General features: G+C 50.1%; 1 protein-coding gene across 1 annotated transcript; it reads right to left on the bottom strand.

Moving 5' to 3' along the window:
- Positions 1-16810: 16810 nt before the first annotated feature.
- On the bottom strand, positions 16811-22410 carry LOC119361733 (probable pectate lyase 8). Its single transcript, XM_037626863.1, has 7 exons — positions 22176-22410; positions 21813-21908; positions 20544-20624; positions 18332-18974; positions 18015-18118; positions 17738-17876; positions 16811-17621 (listed from the first exon to the last, which is right to left on the bottom strand). Exons 1-7 carry the CDS (start codon positions 22301-22303, stop codon positions 17400-17402), a joined length of 1413 nt encoding a protein of 470 aa, XP_037482760.1. The 5' UTR covers positions 22304-22410; the 3' UTR covers positions 16811-17399.
- Positions 22411-25717: the final 3307 nt, after the last annotated feature.

Genomic DNA, 25717 nt, shown 5'->3' on the forward strand with positions numbered 1-25717 from the left:
ACCACTCCCACGGTGCGCCATTAGTAAAAAAAATTAAAACTTTTTTTTAAATTTTTTTCAAAACTACTAATGACGCACCGTGGGAGTGGTGCGCCATTACTAGTTGAACTAGTAATGGCGCACCGTGGTTTCTCCTCTCCGGTGAGCTCCTCCTCCCTCCTCTCCTCCCATCCCCTCATGGTTTCTCCTTCCTCCTCTCCGATGCTCCGGTGAACTCCTCTCCAGCGACCTCCTCCTCCTCCTCCTCTCCGGCGATGTAGGCGAGCGCCTCTCCGGTGACCTCCTCCTCCTCCTCTCCGGTGAACTCCTCTCCGGCGAACTCCTCTCCAGCAAAAAACCACGGCAAAAGAACGTACAAGATCCAAAAACAGGAACAAAATTTGAAATAATGTCGTGCCAAAAAACAAGCAAAAAAACGAGCAAAAAATGAGCAAAAAATCACGATCCAGATCTAGATTCAAAATGGCGCATCACTAAATAATGCGTCATTAGTATGCCGAAGTTACTAATGGCGCATCCCGTTGTCGTGCGCCATTAGTATGCCAAAGCACCTGGGTATACATGGCCCCTGGGAGGCATACTAATGTCGCACCGTGGCCTATACTAATGGCGCACCAGTGGTGCGCCATTAGTAAAAATTACTAATGGCGTGCTAGTAATAGCGCACCAGTGATGCGCCATTAATGGCCAAATTAGGTGCGCCATTAGTAGCGGTTTTTCTAGTAGTGGTGGACCCATTTAATAAAAAAAGGAAAATGAAATAGTTTAGACAAAAAGGCCATTGCCTAACAATAAAAAGGCTGCGATATTGGGCTTGGCCCATGAACCCAACTAAAAATTGACAGACAGAAAAAAACACAAATAGGCTGAATTGTTGGGCTTGGCCCATGTAAAACACTGAATCGGACCGGGCTGATTCTTGTGCCACATCAGCTTGCCATGCTGGATGCCTACGTGGTCTGAGGATGTTGCTTGTGACCAAAAATTTAGTCGTGGAACCAACGACCTTTTACACATCGCAAAGAAGGTCGCTATAGTCAGTTTACGACCGCCAGCTTTTGACCTTCTGTTTTTGGTCACAGAATGGTCGCAAATGAAAAACTATGACCTTTCAGTGACCAATAGTGGTGGTCACAAGTTGACATATTTCTTGTAGTGCCCCCGGTGATATTACGTCTTGAAATTGCCTAGCAAAGACAAGGCATCTTCCTAATGAGTCAAGTCCTGATGAATACACCCGAAAGTAATAATTAGAGAAGACGTGTGAGGGGGAACTTGGTTGCTTGTTTTTGCGTTTGTTGGGATCAACAACAATCAAGCCGGCAAGTAGCACGTAAGGCTGGTCATAGTGGGGAGTAACTTAGACTAGTAACATACATATGTTACTAGTCTATGTTACTACCTTCATAGTGGGTAGTGTCATAGGTGTGGTAACATAGTTGCCTTCATTTATTACTTTGTAGACTCATTATGCATTGGAAACCGCTATGTGATGGTAACATATTATGTTACTCTATTTGCCTCTCTCCTCATTAACTATTTGCCACATCATCATTTTTGTTTATGTGGCATCTATGTTACTACCTATGTTACTCCCACTATGACCAGCCTAAGCCGGCAAGTAGCACGTGGATAATAAACAATTTAGGTCCTTTTTTTGGGTGGTGGGGGGTCTTGTTGGGTTGTGGGTGGGTGATAAGTTTTACGTGTGAACATAAGCCTGTGGTGTAGTAGTACATACAAAAAGAATAGAAACAACAGAAGATTACAAACAGAAGTTATTTAAGCATTCTTTGAACTTTGGAGTTGATTGTATAAAATAAAGATGCCAACAAGACGAGATTTGAGAAGGCAAAAGAGAACAGGAGGACTAGGACTATCAGAGACTGCACGAATCCATTTGATAATAAGAGTCGTTGTAGACAGAGCAATGCATGGTAGGAAACTGGGAATTTCATAGCAAAGACTAGCAGCCCGTCTTGGTTTATAAATTGCTGACGTTTTCTTTAATTTGTTGCGGAACGGCAAGAGATTCGATCCAAGAGAAAGCATCTTCCCTATGACTCAAGTTTTGGTGAATAGAATAGTAAAGACCAAGAAGAACCGGCATTGGTCCTTTTTTTTTAGAGGAGATGACTGCTGCTACTAGCTATAGCTAGTCTACTGCTACTAGTTTATAAGCAAGTGAGCTTTTGCAATATAAGTTGCCATTGCACATTCTGCAGCAATCAACCAAAGAAACAACCTTGCACATAGAATGACATCAATTCAGTGTGAAGAGATGGAGATGGTCATGGAGCAGGAGCCGGTGGCTGTGATGGGGCCTGAACCCAAACTCGAGTCATGGGAGTACATCCTGCGGAAGTACATCCTGATGCTGGCCACGCTGGTGGCCACGGTGACACACGGCGTGGGGTTCAACCCGCCGGGGGGTGTCTGGCAAGAAAACCATGGCCACGCCGGCCACTTCGCTGGCCAACCAATCGCCAGGACCAACAACTTTCACGGTTACCTGGTGTTCTATTATTGCAACGCCTTCGCGTTGGCTTCATCGGTCTTGGTCATCGTCCTCTTCCTGCTCCTCTCCATCAATCTGGTCGAGAAGCAGGAGAAGTGGTTCAAAGTCAAGCCGCTGCGTGTGCTCATGGTGCTTGACCTGCTCAGCTTCATGGGTGCCTACGCTGCGGGGAGCTGCCGCGATAAGTTCACAACCGTCTACACCTTGGTGCTAATGGCCACTGGGATCCTCACCTACTTCATAGTCCAGGCGGTGGTGGCGCGGCGTGCAAAGTTTCCTCCTCTTCCAGCAGACCCAGACAAGAACAAGGTCCAACTCGAAGAGCGGCTCCGCAAGGTGCTGATGCTGCTCACAACGTTCGTGTTAAGCATCACGTACGAGTCTGGGCTGAACTCACCGGGCGGTTTCTGGGACAACACCGGGGGCGGGCACCGCGCGGGAGACTCGATTCTCAGCGATGGTCACCACAAGGCACGCCTGGTCACCTTCTTCATCTGCAACTCCACGGCGTTCATGGCATCACTGCTAATCATCATGCTGCTCCTGAGCAGAAAGCTTCACCAGCAGACGGCACGGTCTCGCGAGATGTATGGGTGCATCCTAGTCGCGCTGGCCGGCCTAGCTTGTCGGGGCATACGCTGCGGGCAGCTGCAGGGAGGATGGCGCTACTGCCTATGTGCTCATTGTGGTTGCTGCCAGTCTAGCATGCATTCTAGTCAAATCTTGGTTGTGGCCTCAAGATAATTACAGGTACGTACTTAGGCCCTGTTTGGTTCATAAGTCCTAGGATTTTTTCTAGTCCCAACTAAAAAGTCCCTCCCTGTTTGTTTTTAGAGACTAAAAAGTCCCTAGTCCCTTCCTAAAGGTTATTAAATGACCATGTTGCCCCTAGTATATAGAAAAAAACAATGAAGCAACACCATGGGGTGGCGGGCCAGTGGATGCATGGAGGGACATTGTTGAAAAAGTCCCAAAAAAGACTCTCCTTGGGAGTCTTCTTCATTTAGTCCCAAATGCCTAGTTTAGTCCCTAAAAAGTTCCTCCCATTGGTAAAAAAGTCTCTAAGAGGGACTTTTTCTAGTCCCTACACAAAAAAGCCCCTGGAAACAAACACCCCCTTACTACAAGAAGATCGAGTGGAATCTGTAATTCTGTACTACATACGTCGTCTCCATCTTGTCATAAGAATCACTCCATTGCCAAATATTATTTGATGGTTGCAATCTACTCCCAGTACTAACTAGCGTCTTGGTTTATTAGTTCCCTTTGTAATCTGTGCCAAATTTTGATCAAATATTTAACTAACAAAATGTTAATGCATGTGAATAAAAATTACTCCTATATCGTTGGATTCGTATTTGAACATAGTTTTCAATGATATAATTTTTATGACATGCATGAACATTTTGTTAGTTAAATTTATGGTCAAATTTGGCACGGAATACAATAAGGACTAATAAACCAAGACAGAGGTGGTAGTAGTTTGCAACTAATTCAACTCTCTTTAATTTCTCCATAGGCGGAGTTTCTAAACAAAAATATTAACATATACAATAACTAATAAATACTACTAGATTCATCGTTGAATGTACTTTCATCACATCATATAGATTTGTTATGGTAAATGTTTATACTATTTTTTATAAATTTGGTCAAACTTTACAAAGTTTGACTTCAGTGAAATATAATATGCAGAGTAAATAAAAACGGAGGGAGTAGTAGTTTGCAACTAATTCAACTCTCTTTAATTTCTCCATAGGCAGCGGGTTTCAACAGAGATTGAGATTTCAGGTGTGGAGCTTCAGCAGAGTCACAAGTCTCTCTCGCTTCTTCTACTAATGTCCACCTTTGCAACGGCTATCACTTACCAAGCAGGGCTTGATCCGCCCGGTGGCGTTTGGCAGGAAAACGGTAACGGTCGCCTCGCCGGCGACCCGATCCTCTTGTCGATGAATGCTAGCCGGTACAGGACCTTCTTGTACTGCAATTCATTTGCGTTCATGCTCTCCTTGGTCACCATCATCATGTTCCTGTCCAAGTTTGTCAGGGGCCTCGGGGCACACAAGGTGGAGGCAGTTATGATGCTGGAATTGTTCGGCCTCATCGGCGCATACACTGCTGGGGTCAGCAAGAATGTAATCACGTCCATCTATGTCCTGGCTTTGGGCGGCGCCGTCATATTCTATGTTGTGATCCATGTTATCTTCTTCACACTCGAAAAAGAGGCCATCAATTTTTATGTGGAGCAAGAGGAGGTGGAGAAGAAGCGCAAGCTGCTTTACCTCTTGGCAACCTTGTCGACAGCTATGAGTTACCATGCCGGGTTGAACCCTCCGGGTGGCTACCGGGTTTTATCAGGCAGGCAGCCCGGTCGTCCTGCCCAACTTCCCGCGGCGCTACAGTGCCTTCTTGTTCTGCAGCTCATTAAGCTTCATGCTTTCGGTCAGCACCATGATTCTCCTGGTGAGCCCGGTGCTGTACAGGCCAGCCATACGAAGCTACGCACTAACCCTTTGCACGGCTGTGGGGTCGTCTGTTCTGATGGGTGCCTATGTCGTTGGGAGCACACAATATGTGAAAACATACGTTATGATTGTAGCTGGGCTGCTGGTAACATTCTTGGTCAGGGATACTAAGCAGAGATTGAGCAGGCTGATGAGGGTAGAAGCACACGAAGAGGACCCCATCATGATAAATGCCCAGGAAGGGGAGCTCGTATTTAAACGAGCAAAGAAAAAGCAACACGCCGAGCACAAACACCTGATGTTGCTAGGAATCCTGGTGGTACCAGGCCGGCCTAGATCCGCCAGGCGGAGTTTGGCAGAGCGACGAAGGCGGGCACGACCCAGGTGGGCCGGCCATGAAGGACAATAGGAGGCAGCAGTACCTTGTTTTCTTCTACAGCAACTCCACTTCCTTCGCCTGGTCTATTGTCACCATACTGCTGCTGCTGCTACAGTTGCTCAAGAGGGAAGAACGGTATGGCTGGGCGATGCGCGCGGTGATCGCGCTTGATTTGCTGACTCTGCTAGTGGCCTGCACCGCCGGCTCCAGCAGGTACTGGCAACTGGCTGTGTTTGTTGCTGCACTTCTCATACCCTCCCTGGCCGTGATCGCAGTCCTTACCCGTAAGCACCTGAAAACCCAGTCGTTGGAGCCACAGCCGTGCCCCCAACCTGAACCAGCTGAGCTCACCGAACTAGATCATACAAGGCTTGATATGAGTGAGGAGTCCCCTGGACGTCCCCTGGTCACCAGTCTCGGCTAGAACGTCTCAACATGTCCAGTTTGTGCGAGGCTGTCTTCCACTCTTGTAATGCTTCCTTGTGCTTGTACTAATTAACAGACTTAATTTGGACTAGTGTTTCTGCCACCTGGCCGTCTATTTTAGCTCTCAAACTTTAGTTTGACGCTGAGCTTTGCTCCAGTTTGTAATTTCTTTTATCACACTTTTGCTGAATCTTGTTGGTGGTTTCATTTACATATGGAGAGCCTCCATATTTTTTCTAAAAGATTTGAGTGAGGAGTTTATGTATTTGATCCGGTGTTTATTTGCAGTCTGTGAAAATATTATGATCCTAGCGGTGTCTCGATCGTATGATCACTTCCCACTTCTATAAGGAAAGCTCAAAGAGTCTGAGTCTTGAGTTGGTGACAATGAGAGTATCATGTATATCTCTGGTGAAGTGACACATAATTAAATATAAAAAAGGAGTAGTATTGAGTTAATACCATATTACATGTGCCATGCATGGTAATAAAAGACGTATCATATATATAGGGTTTTCAATCTCGGCCGAGATTTTCAAAAACTGGCCTTCCTGTTACCCACCGAAAAATCTAAATATTGTTGTTTACTTCACCGGGTCGTAGGACCGTATCCCCGTTTTGCCAACTGGCTTTAGCGGGAAGGGTGGTTTGAACACACGATCTAACGAAGAAAGGTTAGACGGGTTGACCACTAGAACAGGTGACAAATTGTGTTAAACATTAAACAGTCTTAAACAATTCTTTTATATTATGTGACAAGGAAAATTCAAATTCAAATGTCATTTGAAAACTTCGGGTGAAACAAATCTGAAAGTTCCGAGATTTACTAGAAACCGGTTTTTCCGGTCCCTACCGGAAAAAATCAAAATCGAGAAAAAAATCATGATCATACATTAGTATCATATATATTTATTTTTTTGATAAAGGACATTTCATTGAATTGATTTATCAAGGTGATACAGCATCATCGAAAGAACACTCGGCCTCTGCATAACACGATGAACACAACCAACAAGTCCAAACGGTCGAAAAATAAATCAATCCAGCCTAGGGCGGGGCAAACAATAACCTACACAGAAGAGGAAACATATTTATTATTAAAAAACACATTATTCCTGGTAAGCCATAATGCCCAGCACAAGGCAGCTGCGCCCACAAGAATATGTGCAGAAAATTGTTTATCAATACCTAGCAACTAATTGTCGAACATGTTACGTGCCCTACGTTGGGAGTATAGATTTGAAGCTACTTGAACTATGGCCTATACTGCACGACCGAACTTACACTCAAGAAATAAGTGTTTAATAGACTCATCATGTTGACAAAAACACATGTCTTACTACTTTGCCTGTTTGAGCAATAATTCCATAGTTTTGCACAAATTTCTTATAATATCCCGCCGGACCCAAAAATCTCCCGAGCTCAGTAATTGAAGTTGGAACCGACCATTGAGCATGACATCGGTTTTTGTAGGATTAGTAGCAACTCACTTACATTAGATGATATTACTGATACGTCTCCAACGTATCTATAATTTTTGATTGTTCCATGCTATTATATTATCTGTTTTAGATGTTTAATAGGAATTTATATGCTATTTTATATTATTTTTGGGGCTAACATATTTTTGATTGCTTTATGACGATGGCTCAAGATAATACTAAATTGTGTGATTTTTCCAATACCAACAATAATGATTTTATTAGCACTCCGATTGCTCCCACTACTAATGCTGAATCTTGTGAAATTAATGCCGCTTTGTTGAATCTTGTTATGAAAGATCAATTTTCTGGCCTTCCTAGTGAAGATGTCGTATCACATCTAAACGGTTTCATTGATTTGTGCGATATGCAAAAGAAGAAAGGTGTGGATAATGATATTGTTAAATTGAAGTTATTTTCGTTTTCGGTTAGAGATCGTGCTAAAATTTGGTTTTCGTCTTTGCCTAAAAATAGTATTGATTCGTGGAATAAGTGTAAAGATGCTTTCATCTCTAAGCATTTTTCCTCCCGCTAAGATAATCTCCCTTAGGAGCGATATTATGAATTTTAAGCAACTTGATCATGAGCATGTTGCACCATCTTGGGAGAGGATGAAATTGATGATACGTAATTGCCCTACACATGATTTGAATTTGTGGATGATTATACAAAAAATTATGCCAGGTTGAATTTTTGCTTCCAGAAATCTTTTAGATTCGGACGCGGGAGGCACTTTTATGGAAATCACTTTAGGAGAGGCTACTAAGCTCCTAGATAATATTATGGTTAATTATTCTCAATAGCACACCGAAAGATCCACTAGTAAAAAGGTTCATGCGATTGAAGAGATTAATATTTTGAGTGGAAAGATGGATGAACTTATGAAATTATTTGCTAATAAAATTGTTTCTTATGATCCTAATGATATGCCTTTGTCCACTTTGATTGAGAATAATAATGAATCTTTGGATTTGAATTTTGTTGGTAGGAACAATTTTGGTAACAACCCGAATAGAGGCAATTTTAATCCTATGTCGTTTCCTAGTAATTCCTCTAATAATTATGGTAATTCCTACAACAAATCTTATAGAAATTTTAATAAGATGCCCTCTGATTTTGAAAATAGTGTTAAAAAATTTATGAGTTCGCAAAAGAATTTCAATGCTTTGATTGAAGAAAATTTTCTCAAGATTGAAGATTTAGCTAGGATTGTGGATAGAATTTCTCTTGATGGTGATTCTTTGAAACTTAGATCTATCCCACCTAAGCATGATATCAATGAGTCTCTCAAATCTATGAGAATTTCCATTGATAAGTGCAAAGAAAGAATCTCTAAGATGCGTGCAAAAAAAGATTGGTTTGTAAAAGCGTGTTCTTCTAGTTTTCATGATAATAATGATGAATATCTAAAAGTGATTGATGTGACTCCTATTAAATTTTTGTTTTCCAACATGAATCTTGATAAATATGGGATTGGATATGAGTTACTCCGTTCTTTATGAACTTAATACTCTAGATGCATGTTGGATAGCGGTCGATTTGTGCAGTAATAGTAGTAGATGCAGGCAGGAGTCGGTCTACTTGACACGGACGTGATGCCTATGTGTATGATCATTGCCTTAGATATCGTCATAACTATGCGCTTTTCTATCAATTGATCGGCAGTAATTTGTTCACCCACCGTAATATTTGCTATCTTGAGAGAAGCCACTAGTGAAACCTATGCCCCCCGGGTCTCTTTTCCATTATATTGAATCTCTTTTCCATATTATTTAATCTCGTTTACATCTTACTAGTTTCCGATCTATAAACCAAAAATAGCAAAGATATTTACTTTACCGTTTATCTATCTCTATCAGATCTCATTTTTGCAAGTGACCGTAAAGGGATTGACAACCGCTTTATTTTGTTGGGTGCAAGTTGTTGATTGTTTGAGCAGGTATCCGGTGACTTGTGCGTTATCTCCTACTGGATTGATACCTTGGTTCTCAAAACTGAGGGAAATACTTACACTACTTTGCTGCATTACCATTTCCACTTCAAGGGAAAACCAACGCAAGATCAAGAGGTAGCAATTACCCAAATATTCCAATTGTTATTGAGCAGAAGAGTATTGTGAGCTTAGCATATAACTGATTCTTTCTCAAAATAGCAAACACCTACTATAGATGTTGTTGGTGGGCATGAAGAGCCTTGTTACAAACCAACATATCATCCACAAAAATCAATACAGATTTTTTGATTTTTCCCTACAAATACTGCATTCATCAGGCACTGAAATATTGCAGGTGCATTGGTAAGTCCGAAAGGCATGACCCTGAGTTCATATTGCTCTGGATGTGTTTTGAAAGCAGTTTTATTTTCATCTATTTCCACCATCCTTATCTAATGATAACCTGCTCTAAGGTCCAACTTAGAGAACCACTTTGTACCAACTAGTTCATCCAAAATTTCATCAACTATTGGCATAGGAAATTTTCTTTTCATAGTCACTGTAATAAGCCTTTTGTAATCTACACAAATCATCCATGTCACATGCTTCTTTTTAACCAACACAACAGGTGATGCATAAGCAGACATGTTAGGTTTGACAATGCATGCTACAATCATTCAAGCTACTTGTCTCTCAATCTCATCATTCTAAAGAGGTGAGAGTACCTATAAAGTCTGGAACTAACTGGTGCACTATTTGGAAGTAATGATATAGCATGGTCAAACTCTCTATGAGGTGGCAGTCATTTTGGTTCTTGGAATATATCCTGAAACTGCTCAAGAGTTTTTTTAATACGTTCGAGTACTAAAGAATTTTCACTTTAAGAACTAGGAGACCGAACAGTTTTAGCCCAAATGACATTCCCTTTATGGAATTTAGCAACTTGCTTTAAAGTTAACTCGTAATTTAGTAGCTGAGGTTTCCTGTAAACCTTGTAGAATGACAATTTCTCCTTGCATCCAAACTAAATCTATTTTCCACCCAGTGAAAAACCATGGGACCCAATTGAGAAAGTCAGTTCATCCCTGGTATAGCATCATAACCTCCTAAGCTGAGAAGGTTCATGTCAGTAGCAAAAGCATGCCCCTGAAATCCACCATTCCAATGCTTCAACTGTTGTTTACACTAACGAAAATCCCCATTGGCAACTTTCACTAACATGGGCCTTAGGGCATCTCCAGCCGCGCCCCCAACAGGCCCTCCCCAGGCGATTTTGCCGCACCGGCGCCAAAAAAATGCCCCCGTCGCGCCCCCAGAAGCCCGTTTTTCGCCGGCTCGGGCCAAAACTGGTGCCGGCGGACCCAGGCCGAACCCGGCGCCCTGGGGGGCGCTTGGGGAGCCGGCACAAGCAAAAAAGGTGCATGGGCCCGCCCTGGAAGCGACCCGAGGCATTTTCCCGCCGTTTCGTGACGCTTTCCCCTCGCATCTCTCCCGCTCGCTCGCCTTCCTCCCGCCATTCTCTCCCTTTCTCCCGCCAAACCCCCTCCCGCTCGCCGCGAAGAAGCACGCCATGCCGCCAAAGAAGTACGACGTGCCGCGCGCGGCGGCAACCGCGACTGGCGCCGTGGCCTTGCCGAAGCAGAGGAAGCCGAGGGCGCCGCCATCGAAGCCGCCGGGCCTGTCGAACGCCGAATGGAGGGTGGAAGTTCAGCGGCGCGAAGCGGTCACCGCCGACAGGCGGAACAGGGCCATAGCCAAGAAGGCCCGCGACAACGTGGCGCGTGCGGCGGCGTCTTCCTCATCGGTCGACCAGGCGGGGATGAATCCACCCGTCGTCAGCCACGCCCAATACGCGCCCTGGGGACAGCAAGGCGCCGGATCTCCATGGGGTTCATCGTCGCCCGGCTACGCCGACGGCGACGCGCACGGTGGGTTCAACCCAAACGTGACCTTCCCTCATGGTCACCCCGCTACGCGCACGCCCTCGCCCGCCTTCGTTGGCGTGCAGTACCCTTCATACAACTACTCGCCGCCCGCCTCCTACGCGTTCACACCGACGCCCCATCTCTACCGCGGACCGCTGCCCTTCTCGCACCTCGGCGACGCCGACGACACGGGAGCCGACATGAACGACATCATCGCGACAGGATCGACCGCGGCCGCCGCGTCTCCCGAGTTCGCCACTCAGGACGAGGTAGTGGACCTCAGCGGCGACATGGAGGCAGAGCTCGGCTACGTCTACGACAACGACGCGCAGAAACCCGAGGAGGACGAGGAGGAGGAGGAGGAGGAGGAGGAGCCGGCTCCTGTTCCGACGAAGGGGCGCCGGAAGAAGAAGAAGCGGGCGGCTAGGTCAGGCGAACCACGCATCAAGTGGACGTCCAAGGAGGAATGCATCGCCGAAGCATGGAAAGTTGTCTGCCTCGACCCGACCACCGGCGCAAACCAGAGCTTGGACACGTACTGGGACCGCATCAAGGCCGAGTTCGACGAGCGGAAGCTTGTCGACCCCTACTTCAAAGGCGTCTACATGCAGCGCGGCTCCAAGGCGATGGCGAACCATTGGGGCCGTATCCAGTTGGCGTGCAACAAATGGCATGGAATCGTCGAGGAGGTCGCGGCTCGCCCGGAGAGCGGCGCCAGCGTTGAGGATCAGGTACGCATGACGTTCGCCCGCATATCTTCGTCTCCTGCGCTCTGTTTTTTGTAACGCCAGACTGCGTCTGATCGCCGGATTTGCGGCGTCTTTTGAGAGCGGGAACGACCAAGTTTGAATTTCCCGCATCCTGAGGGCGGTGCGTGGGGGCGTGACTGGGAGCTAGGTCGCCCCCAGGCCGCTCTATTTAGGCGCCCTGGGGGGCCGAACGGCTGGAGATGCCCTTAGTAACTGTTAGAATAAATCCGAGGCACTCTGTCGATCATCCGAGGATCAAACAATCACACGAGCACGACACCGAGATTTGTTAACGGGGTTCACCGATATGGCTACATCCCCGGGGCTTGACTATGGGTGCTCCTCCCCATGACACCGCTACAATACCGCACCCGATCGCCCTGGACACCGGCACATGACGTCGGCTTCCCCTGCGTTCCGGTGCTATTATGTTGGTATAGGTTACATCGTGTGTCTACCCCGCTATATATGAGAGGCATATGATACAAGTGTCCTACTTGGACACGACTCCGTATCCTATCTAAACACAGTACAACTACAAGTCCAACTGTAACCCACCTTGTACACAATATTCGACACAACTCCAACAAACTCCACCTTGGCGAATATTCTCCACCGTCCTGAATTTGTCCATGCGTCAAATTTCCATGTACATTGGACTTGAGCTTATCCCATGAGTACCGCTGCTACTCCAAAGACTCCATGCGACTCCACCTGCAACTTGTAGTCCCTTCTTTTCTTGACCACAGTCAACACTCGAGCAAAATTAAGTCCCTTGTTACTCTAGTCTGTGCTCCCAACTTCCAGAGTGTCTGTCCAACGCCATCACACACTGATCACTGACCTGCGTGAAAGTGAACAACTCACATATTGGGTGTCACACATAAGAGTTACCTGAACTCAACATCACCGCTCCTTTCTTGACTGCCTGTCTGAAACTTGAAGAAATTTCACTGTTGCTTGTAATCATCCCGAGTCAAATTCGCAGTTGTCTCACCACATGTATGACCACCAGAGCCCTGGCCCGTCTCCATGTCCCGTGTATATCGCACGCCTCGCCGCTATTCCCGCGTCGAGCCTCTGCTGTCCCGGTCGAGTCTCAAGGGTCGCAAAACCACACCACTCAAACCCCACTGCAGAGTACCACCGATCATCACCGACCGATGACGAGTTTCACGCTTCCATCAGACTACTGGGCTCCAGTCCGAACAACGTGCCACTCGCTTTTCCCATCCGCTGAATAGGCTTCGATTCTCTGGATCCTTACACCGTAGCCCCTCAATCCAGCTCCACCTTCAACATGACTCCATGGTAGATGATCAGTCCACCCCGCGCCCCGTCGACTTCAAGCTCTCGTGTGCACCGTCTTGAATCAACCCCGCGCCATAGTCTTGTCTAAGCCCACAAGCCCTCGGGGCCTGCGCCACGTGTTTCCATGCCCAGAAGTCGGTCACCATCAGCATCATGCTCCTACGCGACTTACGTCGATCCGTCAGACTGTCCAGGCCAACTGCCCTATGTGTCTGACCCGAGCCGGCTTTTCTGACTGCAACCATCTGCAACTCCTCATAGCCCTCATCATCCATCTTAACTGGTTGACATGCCGCAACGCCTTCAAGCATCTTTGTTGTGTCAACAAATCTTTCACCTTATCCGTCATAACCCAAGGTTTTCTGTTCTATCAAACTTCTCCACCTCAAACCTGATACCCCTCGATGCCAGATTCTTTGTATGAATGACCTGTGAAAAATAAAATAACCAAGCTTCTTTCCACGATGCCAAAGTACACAAAGCAAACATACGTGCTGGCGTCCCAGTACTAATAGCAATTTCACGTGGTGTAGCTCCTGGCTCAATCCGGATGCTAGCTTGCTTTGTCCTCCTGATGGATTTTCTTGCCTCTGTAGGTTGCCTTGATATTGCACGACTACCGCTCGGACTCGGCCCTTTTCTTTTGGTCCAAAACAAATCTCACGTCTCCTGTGTTGCACACTATATCAGCACTAGCCTACCCAATCACGTCCAGGCAGCATCACGCCTCCACCTCGCAGCTACACCAGGCCTAGCCAATCAAGCACGCACAAAACCAGCCAACGAGGCCAGCTTCGCACGTCCTAAGCATGCCCACAAGCCGCGCTGGCTTCGGTTCGCCCGCCTGCAGCCGTGCAGCTTCCAGCCTTCGACCTGGGCAGCGGCCCGCCTGCCCGATCGATCCGACCGACCGCCGCATGTCTCATACTGCTGCTATCACAGAATTCCACTGATCGCTGCAGCTCGCCGAGATCGCCACGTAACTCTTTTGATTCGCTTTCTCCAATCACGCTGAGAACCACACCAACTTGCTGCATCTCAGACTTGATCTTCCTTTAAATCAACAATCCATAGCCTTCGAACAACCTAGCTCATGATACCACTTGTTAGAATAAATCCGAGGTACGCAGTCGATCCACCGAGGAACAAGCAATCACAGACAATGACGACACCGAGATTTGTTAACGAGGTTCGGCGAACTCGCCTACTCCCCGGGGCAATGACTACGGGCGCTCCTCCCCGAGATACCGCAACACCGGCCACCCGGGCGCCGGCACAAGCCGCCAGCACCCCCTTGCGAGCCTGTCGCTATCTAGTCGTCATAGGTTACAACGTGGGGTGCCTCCTCATATATAAGAGGCCAAGGGTACAACGTGTCCGACTCCGACACTACACGTATCCTACCCATACTACAACACCAAGTCCAAGCGTAACCCACCTTGTACACAATATTCGACACAACTCCAACAGTAACTGTCCAGTGGTGCATTGCAACTTATCCGCGAGCTGCTGATGAAGGGATGTATGAGAACTCGACTCCCTGCATCCACCAACAGTAACATCACATGGTTTCCCAGCAGAGCTCTCAACCCGATGGTTTTGGTGTTAGTAGTTCCTGACGGAGCATTGACACATAAATATGATGCAACATCCTCTGCAGCAGTAGCATTCAGAATGTGTATGGTAACAACGCAACTTCTTCTGCCGACTCAATTGCTTTAGCCTGAGCATTTTGCTTGTCCACAGTAACACGCCGAGGAGTGAACTTGTCACCATAGCTATAACAGAGCCCAATTTGTCTTATGTAGCCTCCCAGTTGCCTTGTTTACCATAAATCTCTAGCAGATAACTGATGTTTATTCTAGGGTTCTTCTCCTGGTACAGTGCCCTTGGAAAATCCTGGCCTCCCCGCCTTGGTAGACTGAGATTTCACTCTGTCCAACATATAGCTTCCTGCACAAGAGCATACCCTGAAGCTACAACCACAGCAGACCTGATCTCTTTCTTCATATCCAGAACAAAATGTGTTACCAGCGGAGTGTCACTTACACGGTTACACCCCTTGATACAACTTAACCTGATAAACCAACTGATTGAAGGGATTAATTCCAGTGGGAGCACAAAGTGGGTTAACACGGAGAGGGGAACAAAGGACCGCTGCCGGCCGGCGGCGATGGATGAAGCTTATAACTGCACCGACAGCCACAAATGGTCTGGGCCGTCCTTGACGGACGGGTAGGAGACACGCACCGCCTGCACCTCCGCTTTCACGGCCACCCCACCCCTTGCATGCCGCCGCGCCGGTGCCTAACCCAGTCCGCCGATTGCTCCTCACACACACACACACACACACACGTGCAAATTTACTGCCATGTTTGTTGGGAGAAGACTCAGAGGAGGCACTCCCATCTCCCATTCCATATCGTCTACTCCCTCCGTTCCTAAATATAAGTCTTTGTAGAGATTTCACAGTGAACTACATACGGATGTATATAGATGCATTTTAAGTGTGGATTCATTTATTTGGCTCCGTATGTAGTCCACCCAGTTGAATCTCTATAAAGACTTACATTTAGGAACGGAGGGAGTAGATTCAAGGACTCCGCTCCAGCTCCATTCACACCATCCATATGCCCTACTGTTTGCTGTTTCCATGTCTGAACATGTTAGGTCCCTCGGTTTGGATCCATCCATTACCTCTCGCCGTGTCAGGTCGACTGGACCAGTGCATGCATATTTCTTCAGCTCAAAGCTTGCATTGGGAGGGACCAGATCGAGACCCGTCGATCGGTCGACCGCCGACGCACGCAGCAGCATTAAGTCGCACGGCGAACGTGCAGCATTCATTCCGCCCCGTCCATGCAGATGCAGTTTGGAAGCTGAAAACCACAAGGCCATTGATTTATTTCATCCGTTCGTTCCTTCGTCCCAAGAGCAGCAGCAAGGACGACCATTCCGTGTCACCCCCTCCGTACCAGCACCAACCGCCCTCCCCCTTCTCCACCGGGTTCATTCATTCATTCCGGCCGGCTTATGCACAGGTCTGTTGGAGCGCCGTCGTTATTGACGAACAGCAATTGCCGCAACACATGTTAAGAGAATCCGGGTGTGTCGAAAACGAAGTGAAGTGGAGCGCAAACACAAGCACACATGACAGATCCAACATCGAACAACATCATGATCCATGCATTTGTTTCTTGCCAACTCGAACAACATCATGATCCATGCACGACAATTGGATGTTCAGCCCAAGAGCAGCAAGGGCAATGCCGTATCCCCCCTCAGTACCATTACCGACCGTCCTCCCTCGGTTCCTATGTAGAGCAGCATTCACAGTTCAGGAAGAGCAAATGTCAAAACACACGCTCTGGAAGAAACAATGCCGCCACTCAGCGCGCCGAAAAAACGGATGTGAAGTAGCAGTAAACACACTGAAACATATATCACAGACCACACATCGCCATCACGCACGGGCCGAAGAACAATCAGAAGAACCAACTCGATAACAAGTTTGTTAGACAGAGCAGCATCATGATTCATCAACAACAAGAGATGTTCAGGTCATTCGAGCACGCTAAAAAATGCAGCCAAGCAAAATAACAGCAGAGGTAAACAAACAGAGGTGCTCAACATCTCAATCCTTGTTTCAATTTCCACCGGACAAGTCAGATAAAAGCCATTCAGATCCAGGAGCACTAGTAGTATCTTACAGTAGTAGTAGCAGTGCCATTTTAACCAGCCAGCCCATCTTCCAGGCAAACACACACACACACGCACACTTGTTGCGGTTACCATCCTAGCGGTTTTTCATCAGTTGACAACAACAACAACAACAACAAAACAGCCAGCATCATCATCATCATCATCTGGCACAAAAGCACAGCACACAGACACACTCAGGGGACTAATAGGACACCGAGCGACCGACGAATCAATCAGCAACGCTTCTCGCCTGCTGCTCCGGCCGGGGGCGTTTCTTGACAGCGGCCGAGAGCCATGCAGGGGGAGGTTGACCAATGCTGAACTTTTGGCTTTTGGGAGGGTTTAGGGTTTCCATATACGTAGCCGTCGTCAAAAAAGAAGGGCAAAGGGAAAGAAAAAAACTGTAACCGTGATCCATGTTCCGGCAGGTAGCTTCTTCTTTAGCTTCTAGTAAGTATATCTTGGGGGGTGGTGTTCTCTTTTCTGTTGTCGTCGAGGCGCCGTGCTGTGCTAGCAGGAGGAGCCCTTGTGGCAGGACAGGGCGCCCGCGCCGGAGGTGATGGTGGCGACCATGGATGAGGACTTGGCGCCGAGGCTGGAGGCGCGCGAGTAGCTGGCTGACGCGCCTGCTCCCGACGGGGTGAAGAAGGCGCCGTTCAGCAGCATGTCGCCCTCTGACCTCCAGTTCCAGGCCTTCCACGTGGTCTGGGCGGTCTCGACTCTCTTTGTCACCTGCAGTTTTGTTGTTCATGTCGAAAGTTGGTCAGGAAATGAATGTTGATGATCCCACTGAACCAATAATGAAGTGCATTTGCTGATGATGACAAGGATGGATATATGCTGGTTACCTCCTTGGCGAAAGGGTTGGTTGGCGCGAGGTAGCGGTTCCCCTGGCTGTTGATGGTCGGCTCGGCGCTCCCTCCGATGGCGTACATCTCCCAGTGGGTGTAGTCATTGTTCACCACATGGAAGTAACCATGCCTGCACCTGCAGGAACAATGGCAATTTACACAGTAGCAGGAGTTAGCCAACCAAGGTTGGAAACCTGAAGCAAGAAACAAACTACAGTAGCTTTCATCTATGTTATCTGGTGCCTTTAGAACAGAGGAGTAGTGAATTTATTACCTTGGCATCCTCTGGATGAGCCCTTCCCCGAAATGGTTGAAAGCAATTGTGACCTGCATTGCCTTGTCCTTGAGGTAGGAGTCACTGTGACCCAGGAGCATCACCTGCATATACAAATAATACATTGTTTCATTGACCATCAGTGGAAGATCCATGTACTTTAGATTCTAATGGAAGAGTTTGATTAGCAGATGATTAATTAACATGGACTGGCAATAATTGCAGGCAGGATGAGGAACACATGAGTAGTAGGATCTACTCTACTTAGTAGGATAGGATTAGGATGTCGGTGGTACTCCGTCCGTAGTAGTACGTACCTCATTGTGGTGGGTGAAGTAGTTGTTGGAGACAGTGATGGCGGTGGAGCCCATGATGGCGTCGACGAGGCCGTCGGCGCAGTTGGAGAGGGAGCAGTGGTCGACCCAGACGTGGCTGGCGCCGAAGATGGAGACGGCGTCCCCGTCGGCCATGGTGCGCCACCCGTAGTGGCTGGGCGAGCTGCGCACCATGGCGTTGCCGGTGGGGCGGCAGTCGTGGATGTGGAGACCATGGATGATGACGTTGGTGACGTACTGGATGGTGATGCATGCGCCGTTGGCGATGTGCACGTTGGCGCCGCGGCCGTCGATGGTCTTGAAGCTGTTCATGATGAGCTCCTGGCTGAGTGTGATGACCATGTCGCGCTTGAAGACGATCCACAGCGGCTCGTCCTGGATGACGGCGTGCCGCAGGGTGCCCTTCTTGGGGTTCACGGGGTCGTCGTCGCCCGCGTCGGTGACCACGTAGATCTTGCCGTCGCGGCCGCCGATGGCGTTGCGGCCGAAGCCGATGCCGCAGTCGGCCAGGCGCTGCCGGTTGTTGTGCCAGTCCGAGTCGCAGCGCCAGCAGTCGTCGATGGGGTTCCCGGTCCCGCACGACAGGTACCCGAGGTTCCTCCGGGCGGTGCTGTTCCTGATCGACCTGAGCATATATTCAGACAAGCAGAGTCAATCACTCGGTCACAGTTTCAGGTAACTTGGTACTAGAACATTACAAATTTGCAGTTCACAAAGGTGCAAAAATTCAGGTAGAGCAGCAGCGCACAGTCTGACGATCAATGCACAAAACTGGACTGAACATCAGGTACGAATTTTACAGTTCACATCACAAGAGCCAATTGATTCCTTATCCAATAATGCCCTCCTGTTTCTTGCCACCAAATCATTGACAAGAACTGTTCCCTCATGCCAGTCACTCAGACAAGGATAATAACTGGATTTAGTCACAGTTTCAGGTGACTAATCGACTCATCATCGTCAGAATTCAGGTAAAACGGCAGTGGCACTCTAAGGATCAATGCACAAAACTTGATAGAAGAACAGGCACATTCATTCATTCAGGTACGAATTTACAGTGATCTGAGAGGCAATAAATCCACTGCCCAGCAATGCCCTACCAACTGTTTCTTGTCACCAAACCTGACCACTCTCACTAGCCTCAAGCTAGTAACAGTTGCCACCAAATGATTAAAACAGTAATGGTTCTTCCTGGCAGTCCCTTGATTTCACTTGGATCCTCCAAAAGTTACTACTTTTACTACCAAATGAAGAGAGTGCCTGGACTGGGATGTGAATCACCTGCCGCTACCAGCTCTAGGAAGGAAGCAGACGGTGGCTGCTAACTAAAGGAGGGGGGTGAGTGAGTGAGGATGGGGGAAAAGATCGTTTAGGTGGGGGTGGGGGTGGGGATGCTAGGTAGCAAGCTAAAGGTTTTCTGGTGAGCACCATGAATGCGGCCATGGTGGCAATCGCAGGGACGGGACGCAGGAGGCAAGGGCACATGCGAGTGGGGGCAGCAAGGAGAGGAGAACGTGGTGTGTCACACTCCTCACTCTCTCCACAGCACTGGCCAGTGTGTGAACCGCTGTGGCTCGTGCTGTGCCGCGCTGTGCTGAGTGAGTGAGTGAGAGAGGTCGGAGGAGAAGACCAAAAGCAGAGGAGGGGAATGAAACGGAGTTGTTGCCGCCTGCCGCGTCTCTCCCTCGCACTCGCAGGTCACGTCGCAATAACGGAGTACGACGGTGGTGGTGTGTCTAGGAGGCGGGACCCACACACCCCCATGCTGGTCACTCGGCCGGAGCCCACATGTCAGGGCAAAGTACCACTCCCCGGCGATGGAATCAGATCTTCTTCTTCTTCTTCCTCCCTTTGGTTTCGCTTTGCGAGGCTGTCGGGTGGGCCAGACCCATGTGTGTCCGGCTTTGGCTGTGTGATTAAAGGAGAAAGAAAAGAAAAAAAAGGGCGACAAAAAGGCTACCGACCTATGCTAGCACAACCCTCTAGTACTTCTCTCTCCTGGTGAAAAGAAGTGTGTCCTGTCCTGCTGAGGCAGTGAGACTAATGTAAAACACTAGATAATGTAAGGTGCAGGGCAGATCCACCGCCGGCAAACTTGAGCTTTCTGCCTTTTGTGCTTCCGGATTTGGTTCGGCTCACCATCGGAGGAGGTTGAGGCAGTAGAAGCATTAATAGAGGAAGGAAAGGGACGCACATGTGCACTTGCGAGACCACCGCTTCCGGGTCCTCCACCGCCACCGCTGAACCGTCGGCGTGATCGTCGGCACGTTCGCCCCTGCATAATCAGCGCAATTCCAGGTGAGGTGAGGCAACGGATGAAAGCGAGAAGTACGAACAGAGCACACATGCGAGTGATAATAACAAGAGCCAAAGAGCCAAAGGACGCACGCACGAAGAAGAAACGATCTTTGTACCCATGGAAGAAATTACTAGTCGTTGGCAACGGCTAAAAAAGTCGCGGAAATTCCTCGTACACGGGAGGGAACCCCAGGATCCATTTTTAACACGAATGGGTAAAAGGCAGAACGGGCGGGTGAATCCGTGCGCCGTGCTCATCATGATTCTCTTGTGCGTGCCGTCAGGGCGTTGATGCATGCATGCCGCTCGAGGGATGCGTGGGCGTGTTTGATCGTTTGGTCGGTCGCGGGACCGAAACCAAACGGTGAAACATTTATTTAAAAAATAATATAAGCAGAAAAGAATTTTTACTGACGCGCAGCTTCTTGGCTTTGCGCACGCCGGGGCGTACCCGAGATGATAGCTACACGTACTAAAGTGCAGACACATTTGTTCATGGGGACGCGTAGCAGGGAGGGAGTGAGGGGGGACACAGTGCTTCTTTGGGCAGCTTTCCTGGGCTTCTTCCAAAGTCTTTCACCGCCTGCCTTGACCGTGGCCGGTGCAGCGCAACCCCCGATGACAGTGGGGCTTCCCCTTCTCTACCCACCAAATAATTATTTACCCAACTGCCCCTCCTGCCACCGTAACGAACCACCCCGTCCTACAGCAACCAACCTCCCTCCCGATTAATAATTCATTAATAACCGCAGAAACAAAAAAGGTGAATATCTGTGCTCCCTCCCTGTCCCTCCCTGCTGCTGATGGAATCCAATCCGGGCTAGCTACCGTTGCTAAATTCCGTTACGCCCGCGGTTGCGGTTACGGTTACGGTTGCAGCTCAAATCCAGCAGGCCAGCCAGCCCGCCCCGGATTTCAAATTCTGTTGCTCCGAAATTTTGAGGGAGGGGAACGAGGGATGGTTCCGGCGGCGGCGTGTGGCCGTGTCCCCCGGATCTGTTTTGTGGCTGGCTGGGAGAAAAAAAGCTGGAAAGTGGACGGCGGGGATCGCGGGCTCGAGACGAGGCGACGGCGCTGATGCGTCGGCTGTTCGAAACGGAACGCGGAGAAAGGGACGCGATTTTGGGGGCGGGGAGGGGAAGGGGGACAGGCACGCTCGGCTCACCTCGCTGTTGCCGTCGCCGTCGTCGTGAGCCGTGATGTCGAGTCCCGCAGCCACCGCCTCGCGCCGCTCGCCGTCGACGCGGCCGTGCCGCCGGACCTGCAGAAAAACAGAGGAGGCGCCCGGAATCAGGCGACGGAGCGGCAGAACCACGCACGGGTCCCCGAACAGAGCAAGAAGAAATCGGTGGAAAAAACAAGCGAGGCGAGGCGAGAGCTTGGACGGGTCCGCGAGCTCGCGCCCCTCGTCCTCCTCGGGGAGCGGCGCCGCGGGGGAAGGGCGAGCTCGGCTCGGCCGCTCGCGGCGGAGGCGGCGCGCCCGCATTGCGTCGCAGGGAGGAGAGGGAGGGGAGGGCGAAATTGGTACCGGAGCCTGGCGCCGGAGAGCCCCGCGACGCCGCTGCTGGAGAGGGCGGCGAGGAGGAGGAGGAGCACGGAGACGGCCCCGAGCGCGGCGGCCCACCTCCTCCTCCTGGCACCCGCTTGCTCCGCCATTGCCTTCTCCCGCTCCCGCGCGCGCTCTCTCTCTGAAAGCAGCTTGGGCGGGCGCGGTGGAGGGAAAGCGGAAAGGGGGAGAAATTTGGGGCGGGGCGGAGCGGAGGGAGCGAGGCGGAGAAGAGGGGCTCCGGGAGCCGCGCCGATTTATATCCCCTCGCTTGGCCTCCGAGGAGCAGAGCAGAGCAGGACCGCGGCCTCACCGCATTGCCCCTGAAGATCTGTTTTATCGCGGATAGGTCCCTGGGACTGCCCGAGCGAGGGCCGCGGTGAGAATACGGCGGAGTGAAGGGTGCTGCCCTTTTTTGGTGGTTGGTGCTAGTATCTCCCGCTAACTAATCGGTTTAACTAACCCGTTATTTGATTTGATTTGGCGAGTGCTAATTAAGCTCAGTTGCTTAAGCTAACAAAGCCAGCGGCCGGCACACCAGCCAGCCTTCAAGAAAAGACCGTTATCACGGCCGGCACAACTTTCTTCGCTCATAAAAGTTCTAAACGATGGCTCATTTTTGCTCGGCACCTTTGATTGGATCTTGGCCTATTTCCTTCAAACTCTCGCAAATCAAAGTGTCCTCAGCTTGGCGATATGATCCCGTGCGAATGATTTTCCTCCTCTTTTGTGCATCGGCATTTTGAGTGAGCTCGTCGATAAACGACAATGGCTCCGCAGAAATGTCGACCTCTTCTTCTTCACCTTTCAGAATACAAGTCGTCATCTTCATGCCACGAGCTGCCATGGTCGTACTCATCACCATCATCATGGCCCGCAAACTGGGAGTCATCATTGGTACCACGACCGTCCTGGCTTTGGGTCGCGTCGGGATCAAAAGCTTGTTCTTGGCCGTCGAAGTGGAACGCCTCACCACGAACCTCGAAGATGACATTGTACATGAACGAGGCGTAGAAAGGGTCGTCGACCGTCGGCGTATGCGTCGGCGCTGGCATTTCGTCGAACAGCTTGCGGGCGTCGGCCATGTTAGCCCACGCGAACAACCGGGGCCGCTTCCTTTGCGCGCCGCCTTCGCAATGGCCAATGCCACTGCCCCCCAGCGTGATGTTGAGATCGATGAGGCCCGCATGCGTGGTCGGATCAACCACGATGCAGTCCCGACGACGTAGAGAATCGCGTCTGCACATGGTCGTGCGGCGGCGGAGCATGAACATCTGACGTCTCATGTGTGACGGAGGAGCCTGTGCTGGCCGCGGCCATGGCAGCGCCCGATAAATTGGGCGGCGTGGGGCGGCCCATACCCAACATGAGGAGGGCGTGCACCTTGGAGATGATGGACTCCTTGTCGTCGAGTCGGTCTGGTGCTGCAACGCACGCCGCAGGGCACACTATAAAGCGTATTGGGCGGCGGCTTCTTCTCCGCTGCGATAGTTCGTCGGTTCCTCCTCTTGGTCGATTCAACGTCGAGCTTGGTGGCCTCCTCCGGCATGAGTTCCGACCGAGGCTTCTTCACGGGCTTCTTTTTCTTCGCCATGGGTCGGGCTGTCGGTGGTGGGTCGTCGGGATTCGCCTCGTCGACCATGGTGGATGGAGGGTGGGGGGAGGCCGGGGGCGCGGGAGCGTTTTGGAGGAAAGGGAGGAAAAGTGGCCGCATGTGCCACCAATGGGCGGGCCAAGAAAGGACAAGGTCGCGCGTCCCGCCCCATCCGTACGGCCGCAAACTCGGCTCAAATTTGGGCCGAGAATGTGTCGAAAGCGGACGGCGGTCCGTTTGCGGCCGTGCATTGGAATGCATGTTTTGTCTGTTTACCCCTAAACAGACGCGGACGAACGATTTGAAGTCGTGCGTTGGAGTTGGCCTGTTAAGCCTAGGCTGCCGCCTGCGCCCGTGGCGGCAGGTGCTGCCGCTGGCGTCTGTGGCGGCAGGTGCCACGTGTTGGCTGGCGCACCTGCCGCCACGCTGCAGCTGGTCCTTTTTGTCAATCTGTTTTAAACGTGGTCTTTTTTTGGCAATTCAACTATGCAGGTGGTCTTTTTGGACAAAAATTCTGTCTCGGCGCCCGCGCAGTAGCAGTAGCTGCAGCCTTGCTGCGTGGCGGTCCGTTCCGTTGGACTTGACGCGAGAAAACCGGTTAAGCTCGGGCTGCCGCCTGTGCCTGTGGCGGCAGGGGCTGCCGCCAGCGTCTGTGGCGGCATGCGCCACGTGTCGGCTGGCGCACCTGCCGCCACGCTGCAAGTGGTCTTTTTTGTCAATGTGTTTCAGAGGTAGTCTTTTTTGACACTTCAACTTGGTAGGTGGTCCTTTTGGACAAAAAATCAAGTACAACTGGCGCTCTGCTCTGTTTCTTGGAATGGGAACGGAATGGCGGGCGTCACATGGCATGGCTTGCCTACAAATGATAATGCACATCAACACGTATTGCTCTCCCAAATGCGGCATCAGCTAGTAGTACTAGTATTACACGAGCATCATCTTGCTGCAATATTGATTGGGCTTGGAGCCCGGCAGGCACTGGGCTCCATAAGCAGACCGTCATTAGTTGCAGCATGCACAGCGCTCGAACCAATCGATTTCATCATCAATGACTAAACAAGCACTCTACACTAGTAACAAAGCAGGTGTACGTACGAACAGCCGAGGACCCAAGCAAGAAAGTAGCACGCGTCCAAAGATCGGCGAGCCAAGCCGCCATGGCCCTGCCCGCCGCCGCCGGCTAGCCGTACATGGCCGGAGATACCAGTGCCGGTACGGAGCCGCGCCGCCAACGGAAGCAAAGCCGGCGTCGGTCGGCTCGGGTCGGGTCGGCCTGCGCCCGCGTGCCGCGTCTGGCCCGCCGCACCGCACTTGTCTCCTCTCCTCACCGTGTGCCGCCGGTGGATCGATCCTAATCGCCGCGGCTGGCTCCACGATGTACGGTCGGGCCTGCGGTGCTACTGCTACTGTCACCAGCATGCGACGCGAGACGGTGGGGCGCGGGTGGGTCCCACCGGCGAAGCATCCAACACGACGGGTGTCTCCGGATCACTTTTCTTTCTGGCAGGTGGGGCCATACATAGGCCGGGGACCCCGTCGGTGACGCCGGGCTTCCGTGGGCCCGCCGTTTCTTCTTCCCGCTTCATTCCAGTGTAGGAGTATGTACAAACTCGTGGACAGAAATTGCGAACTCGGCGCACCTGAAGCTGAAGATTACTACTCCATACTTTACATGAGTAAGCCTGGCCATGTGTTCCTTCCCCTAGTTCCAGCTGAGAGAGAGAGAGAGAGAGGGGGTTGCTTAATTAGAAAAATGATTAGATCATGCATCTTGCCTCGCATGAGACGAGCCCGTTACCCGTACGTACGTACGTACATACATTATGAACGTGGCCAGGAACGGACAGATGGGATCAATCTGTGCTCATCCGTATCACTCAACTTCAACCGCAAGTCACGTACGATCAAGGTCCATCCATCGAGTTAGCTA

This window comes from Triticum dicoccoides, chromosome 2B, assembly GCF_002162155.2.
Source record: "Triticum dicoccoides isolate Atlit2015 ecotype Zavitan chromosome 2B, WEW_v2.0, whole genome shotgun sequence".
Taxonomy (NCBI): domain Eukaryota; kingdom Viridiplantae; phylum Streptophyta; class Magnoliopsida; order Poales; family Poaceae; genus Triticum; species Triticum dicoccoides.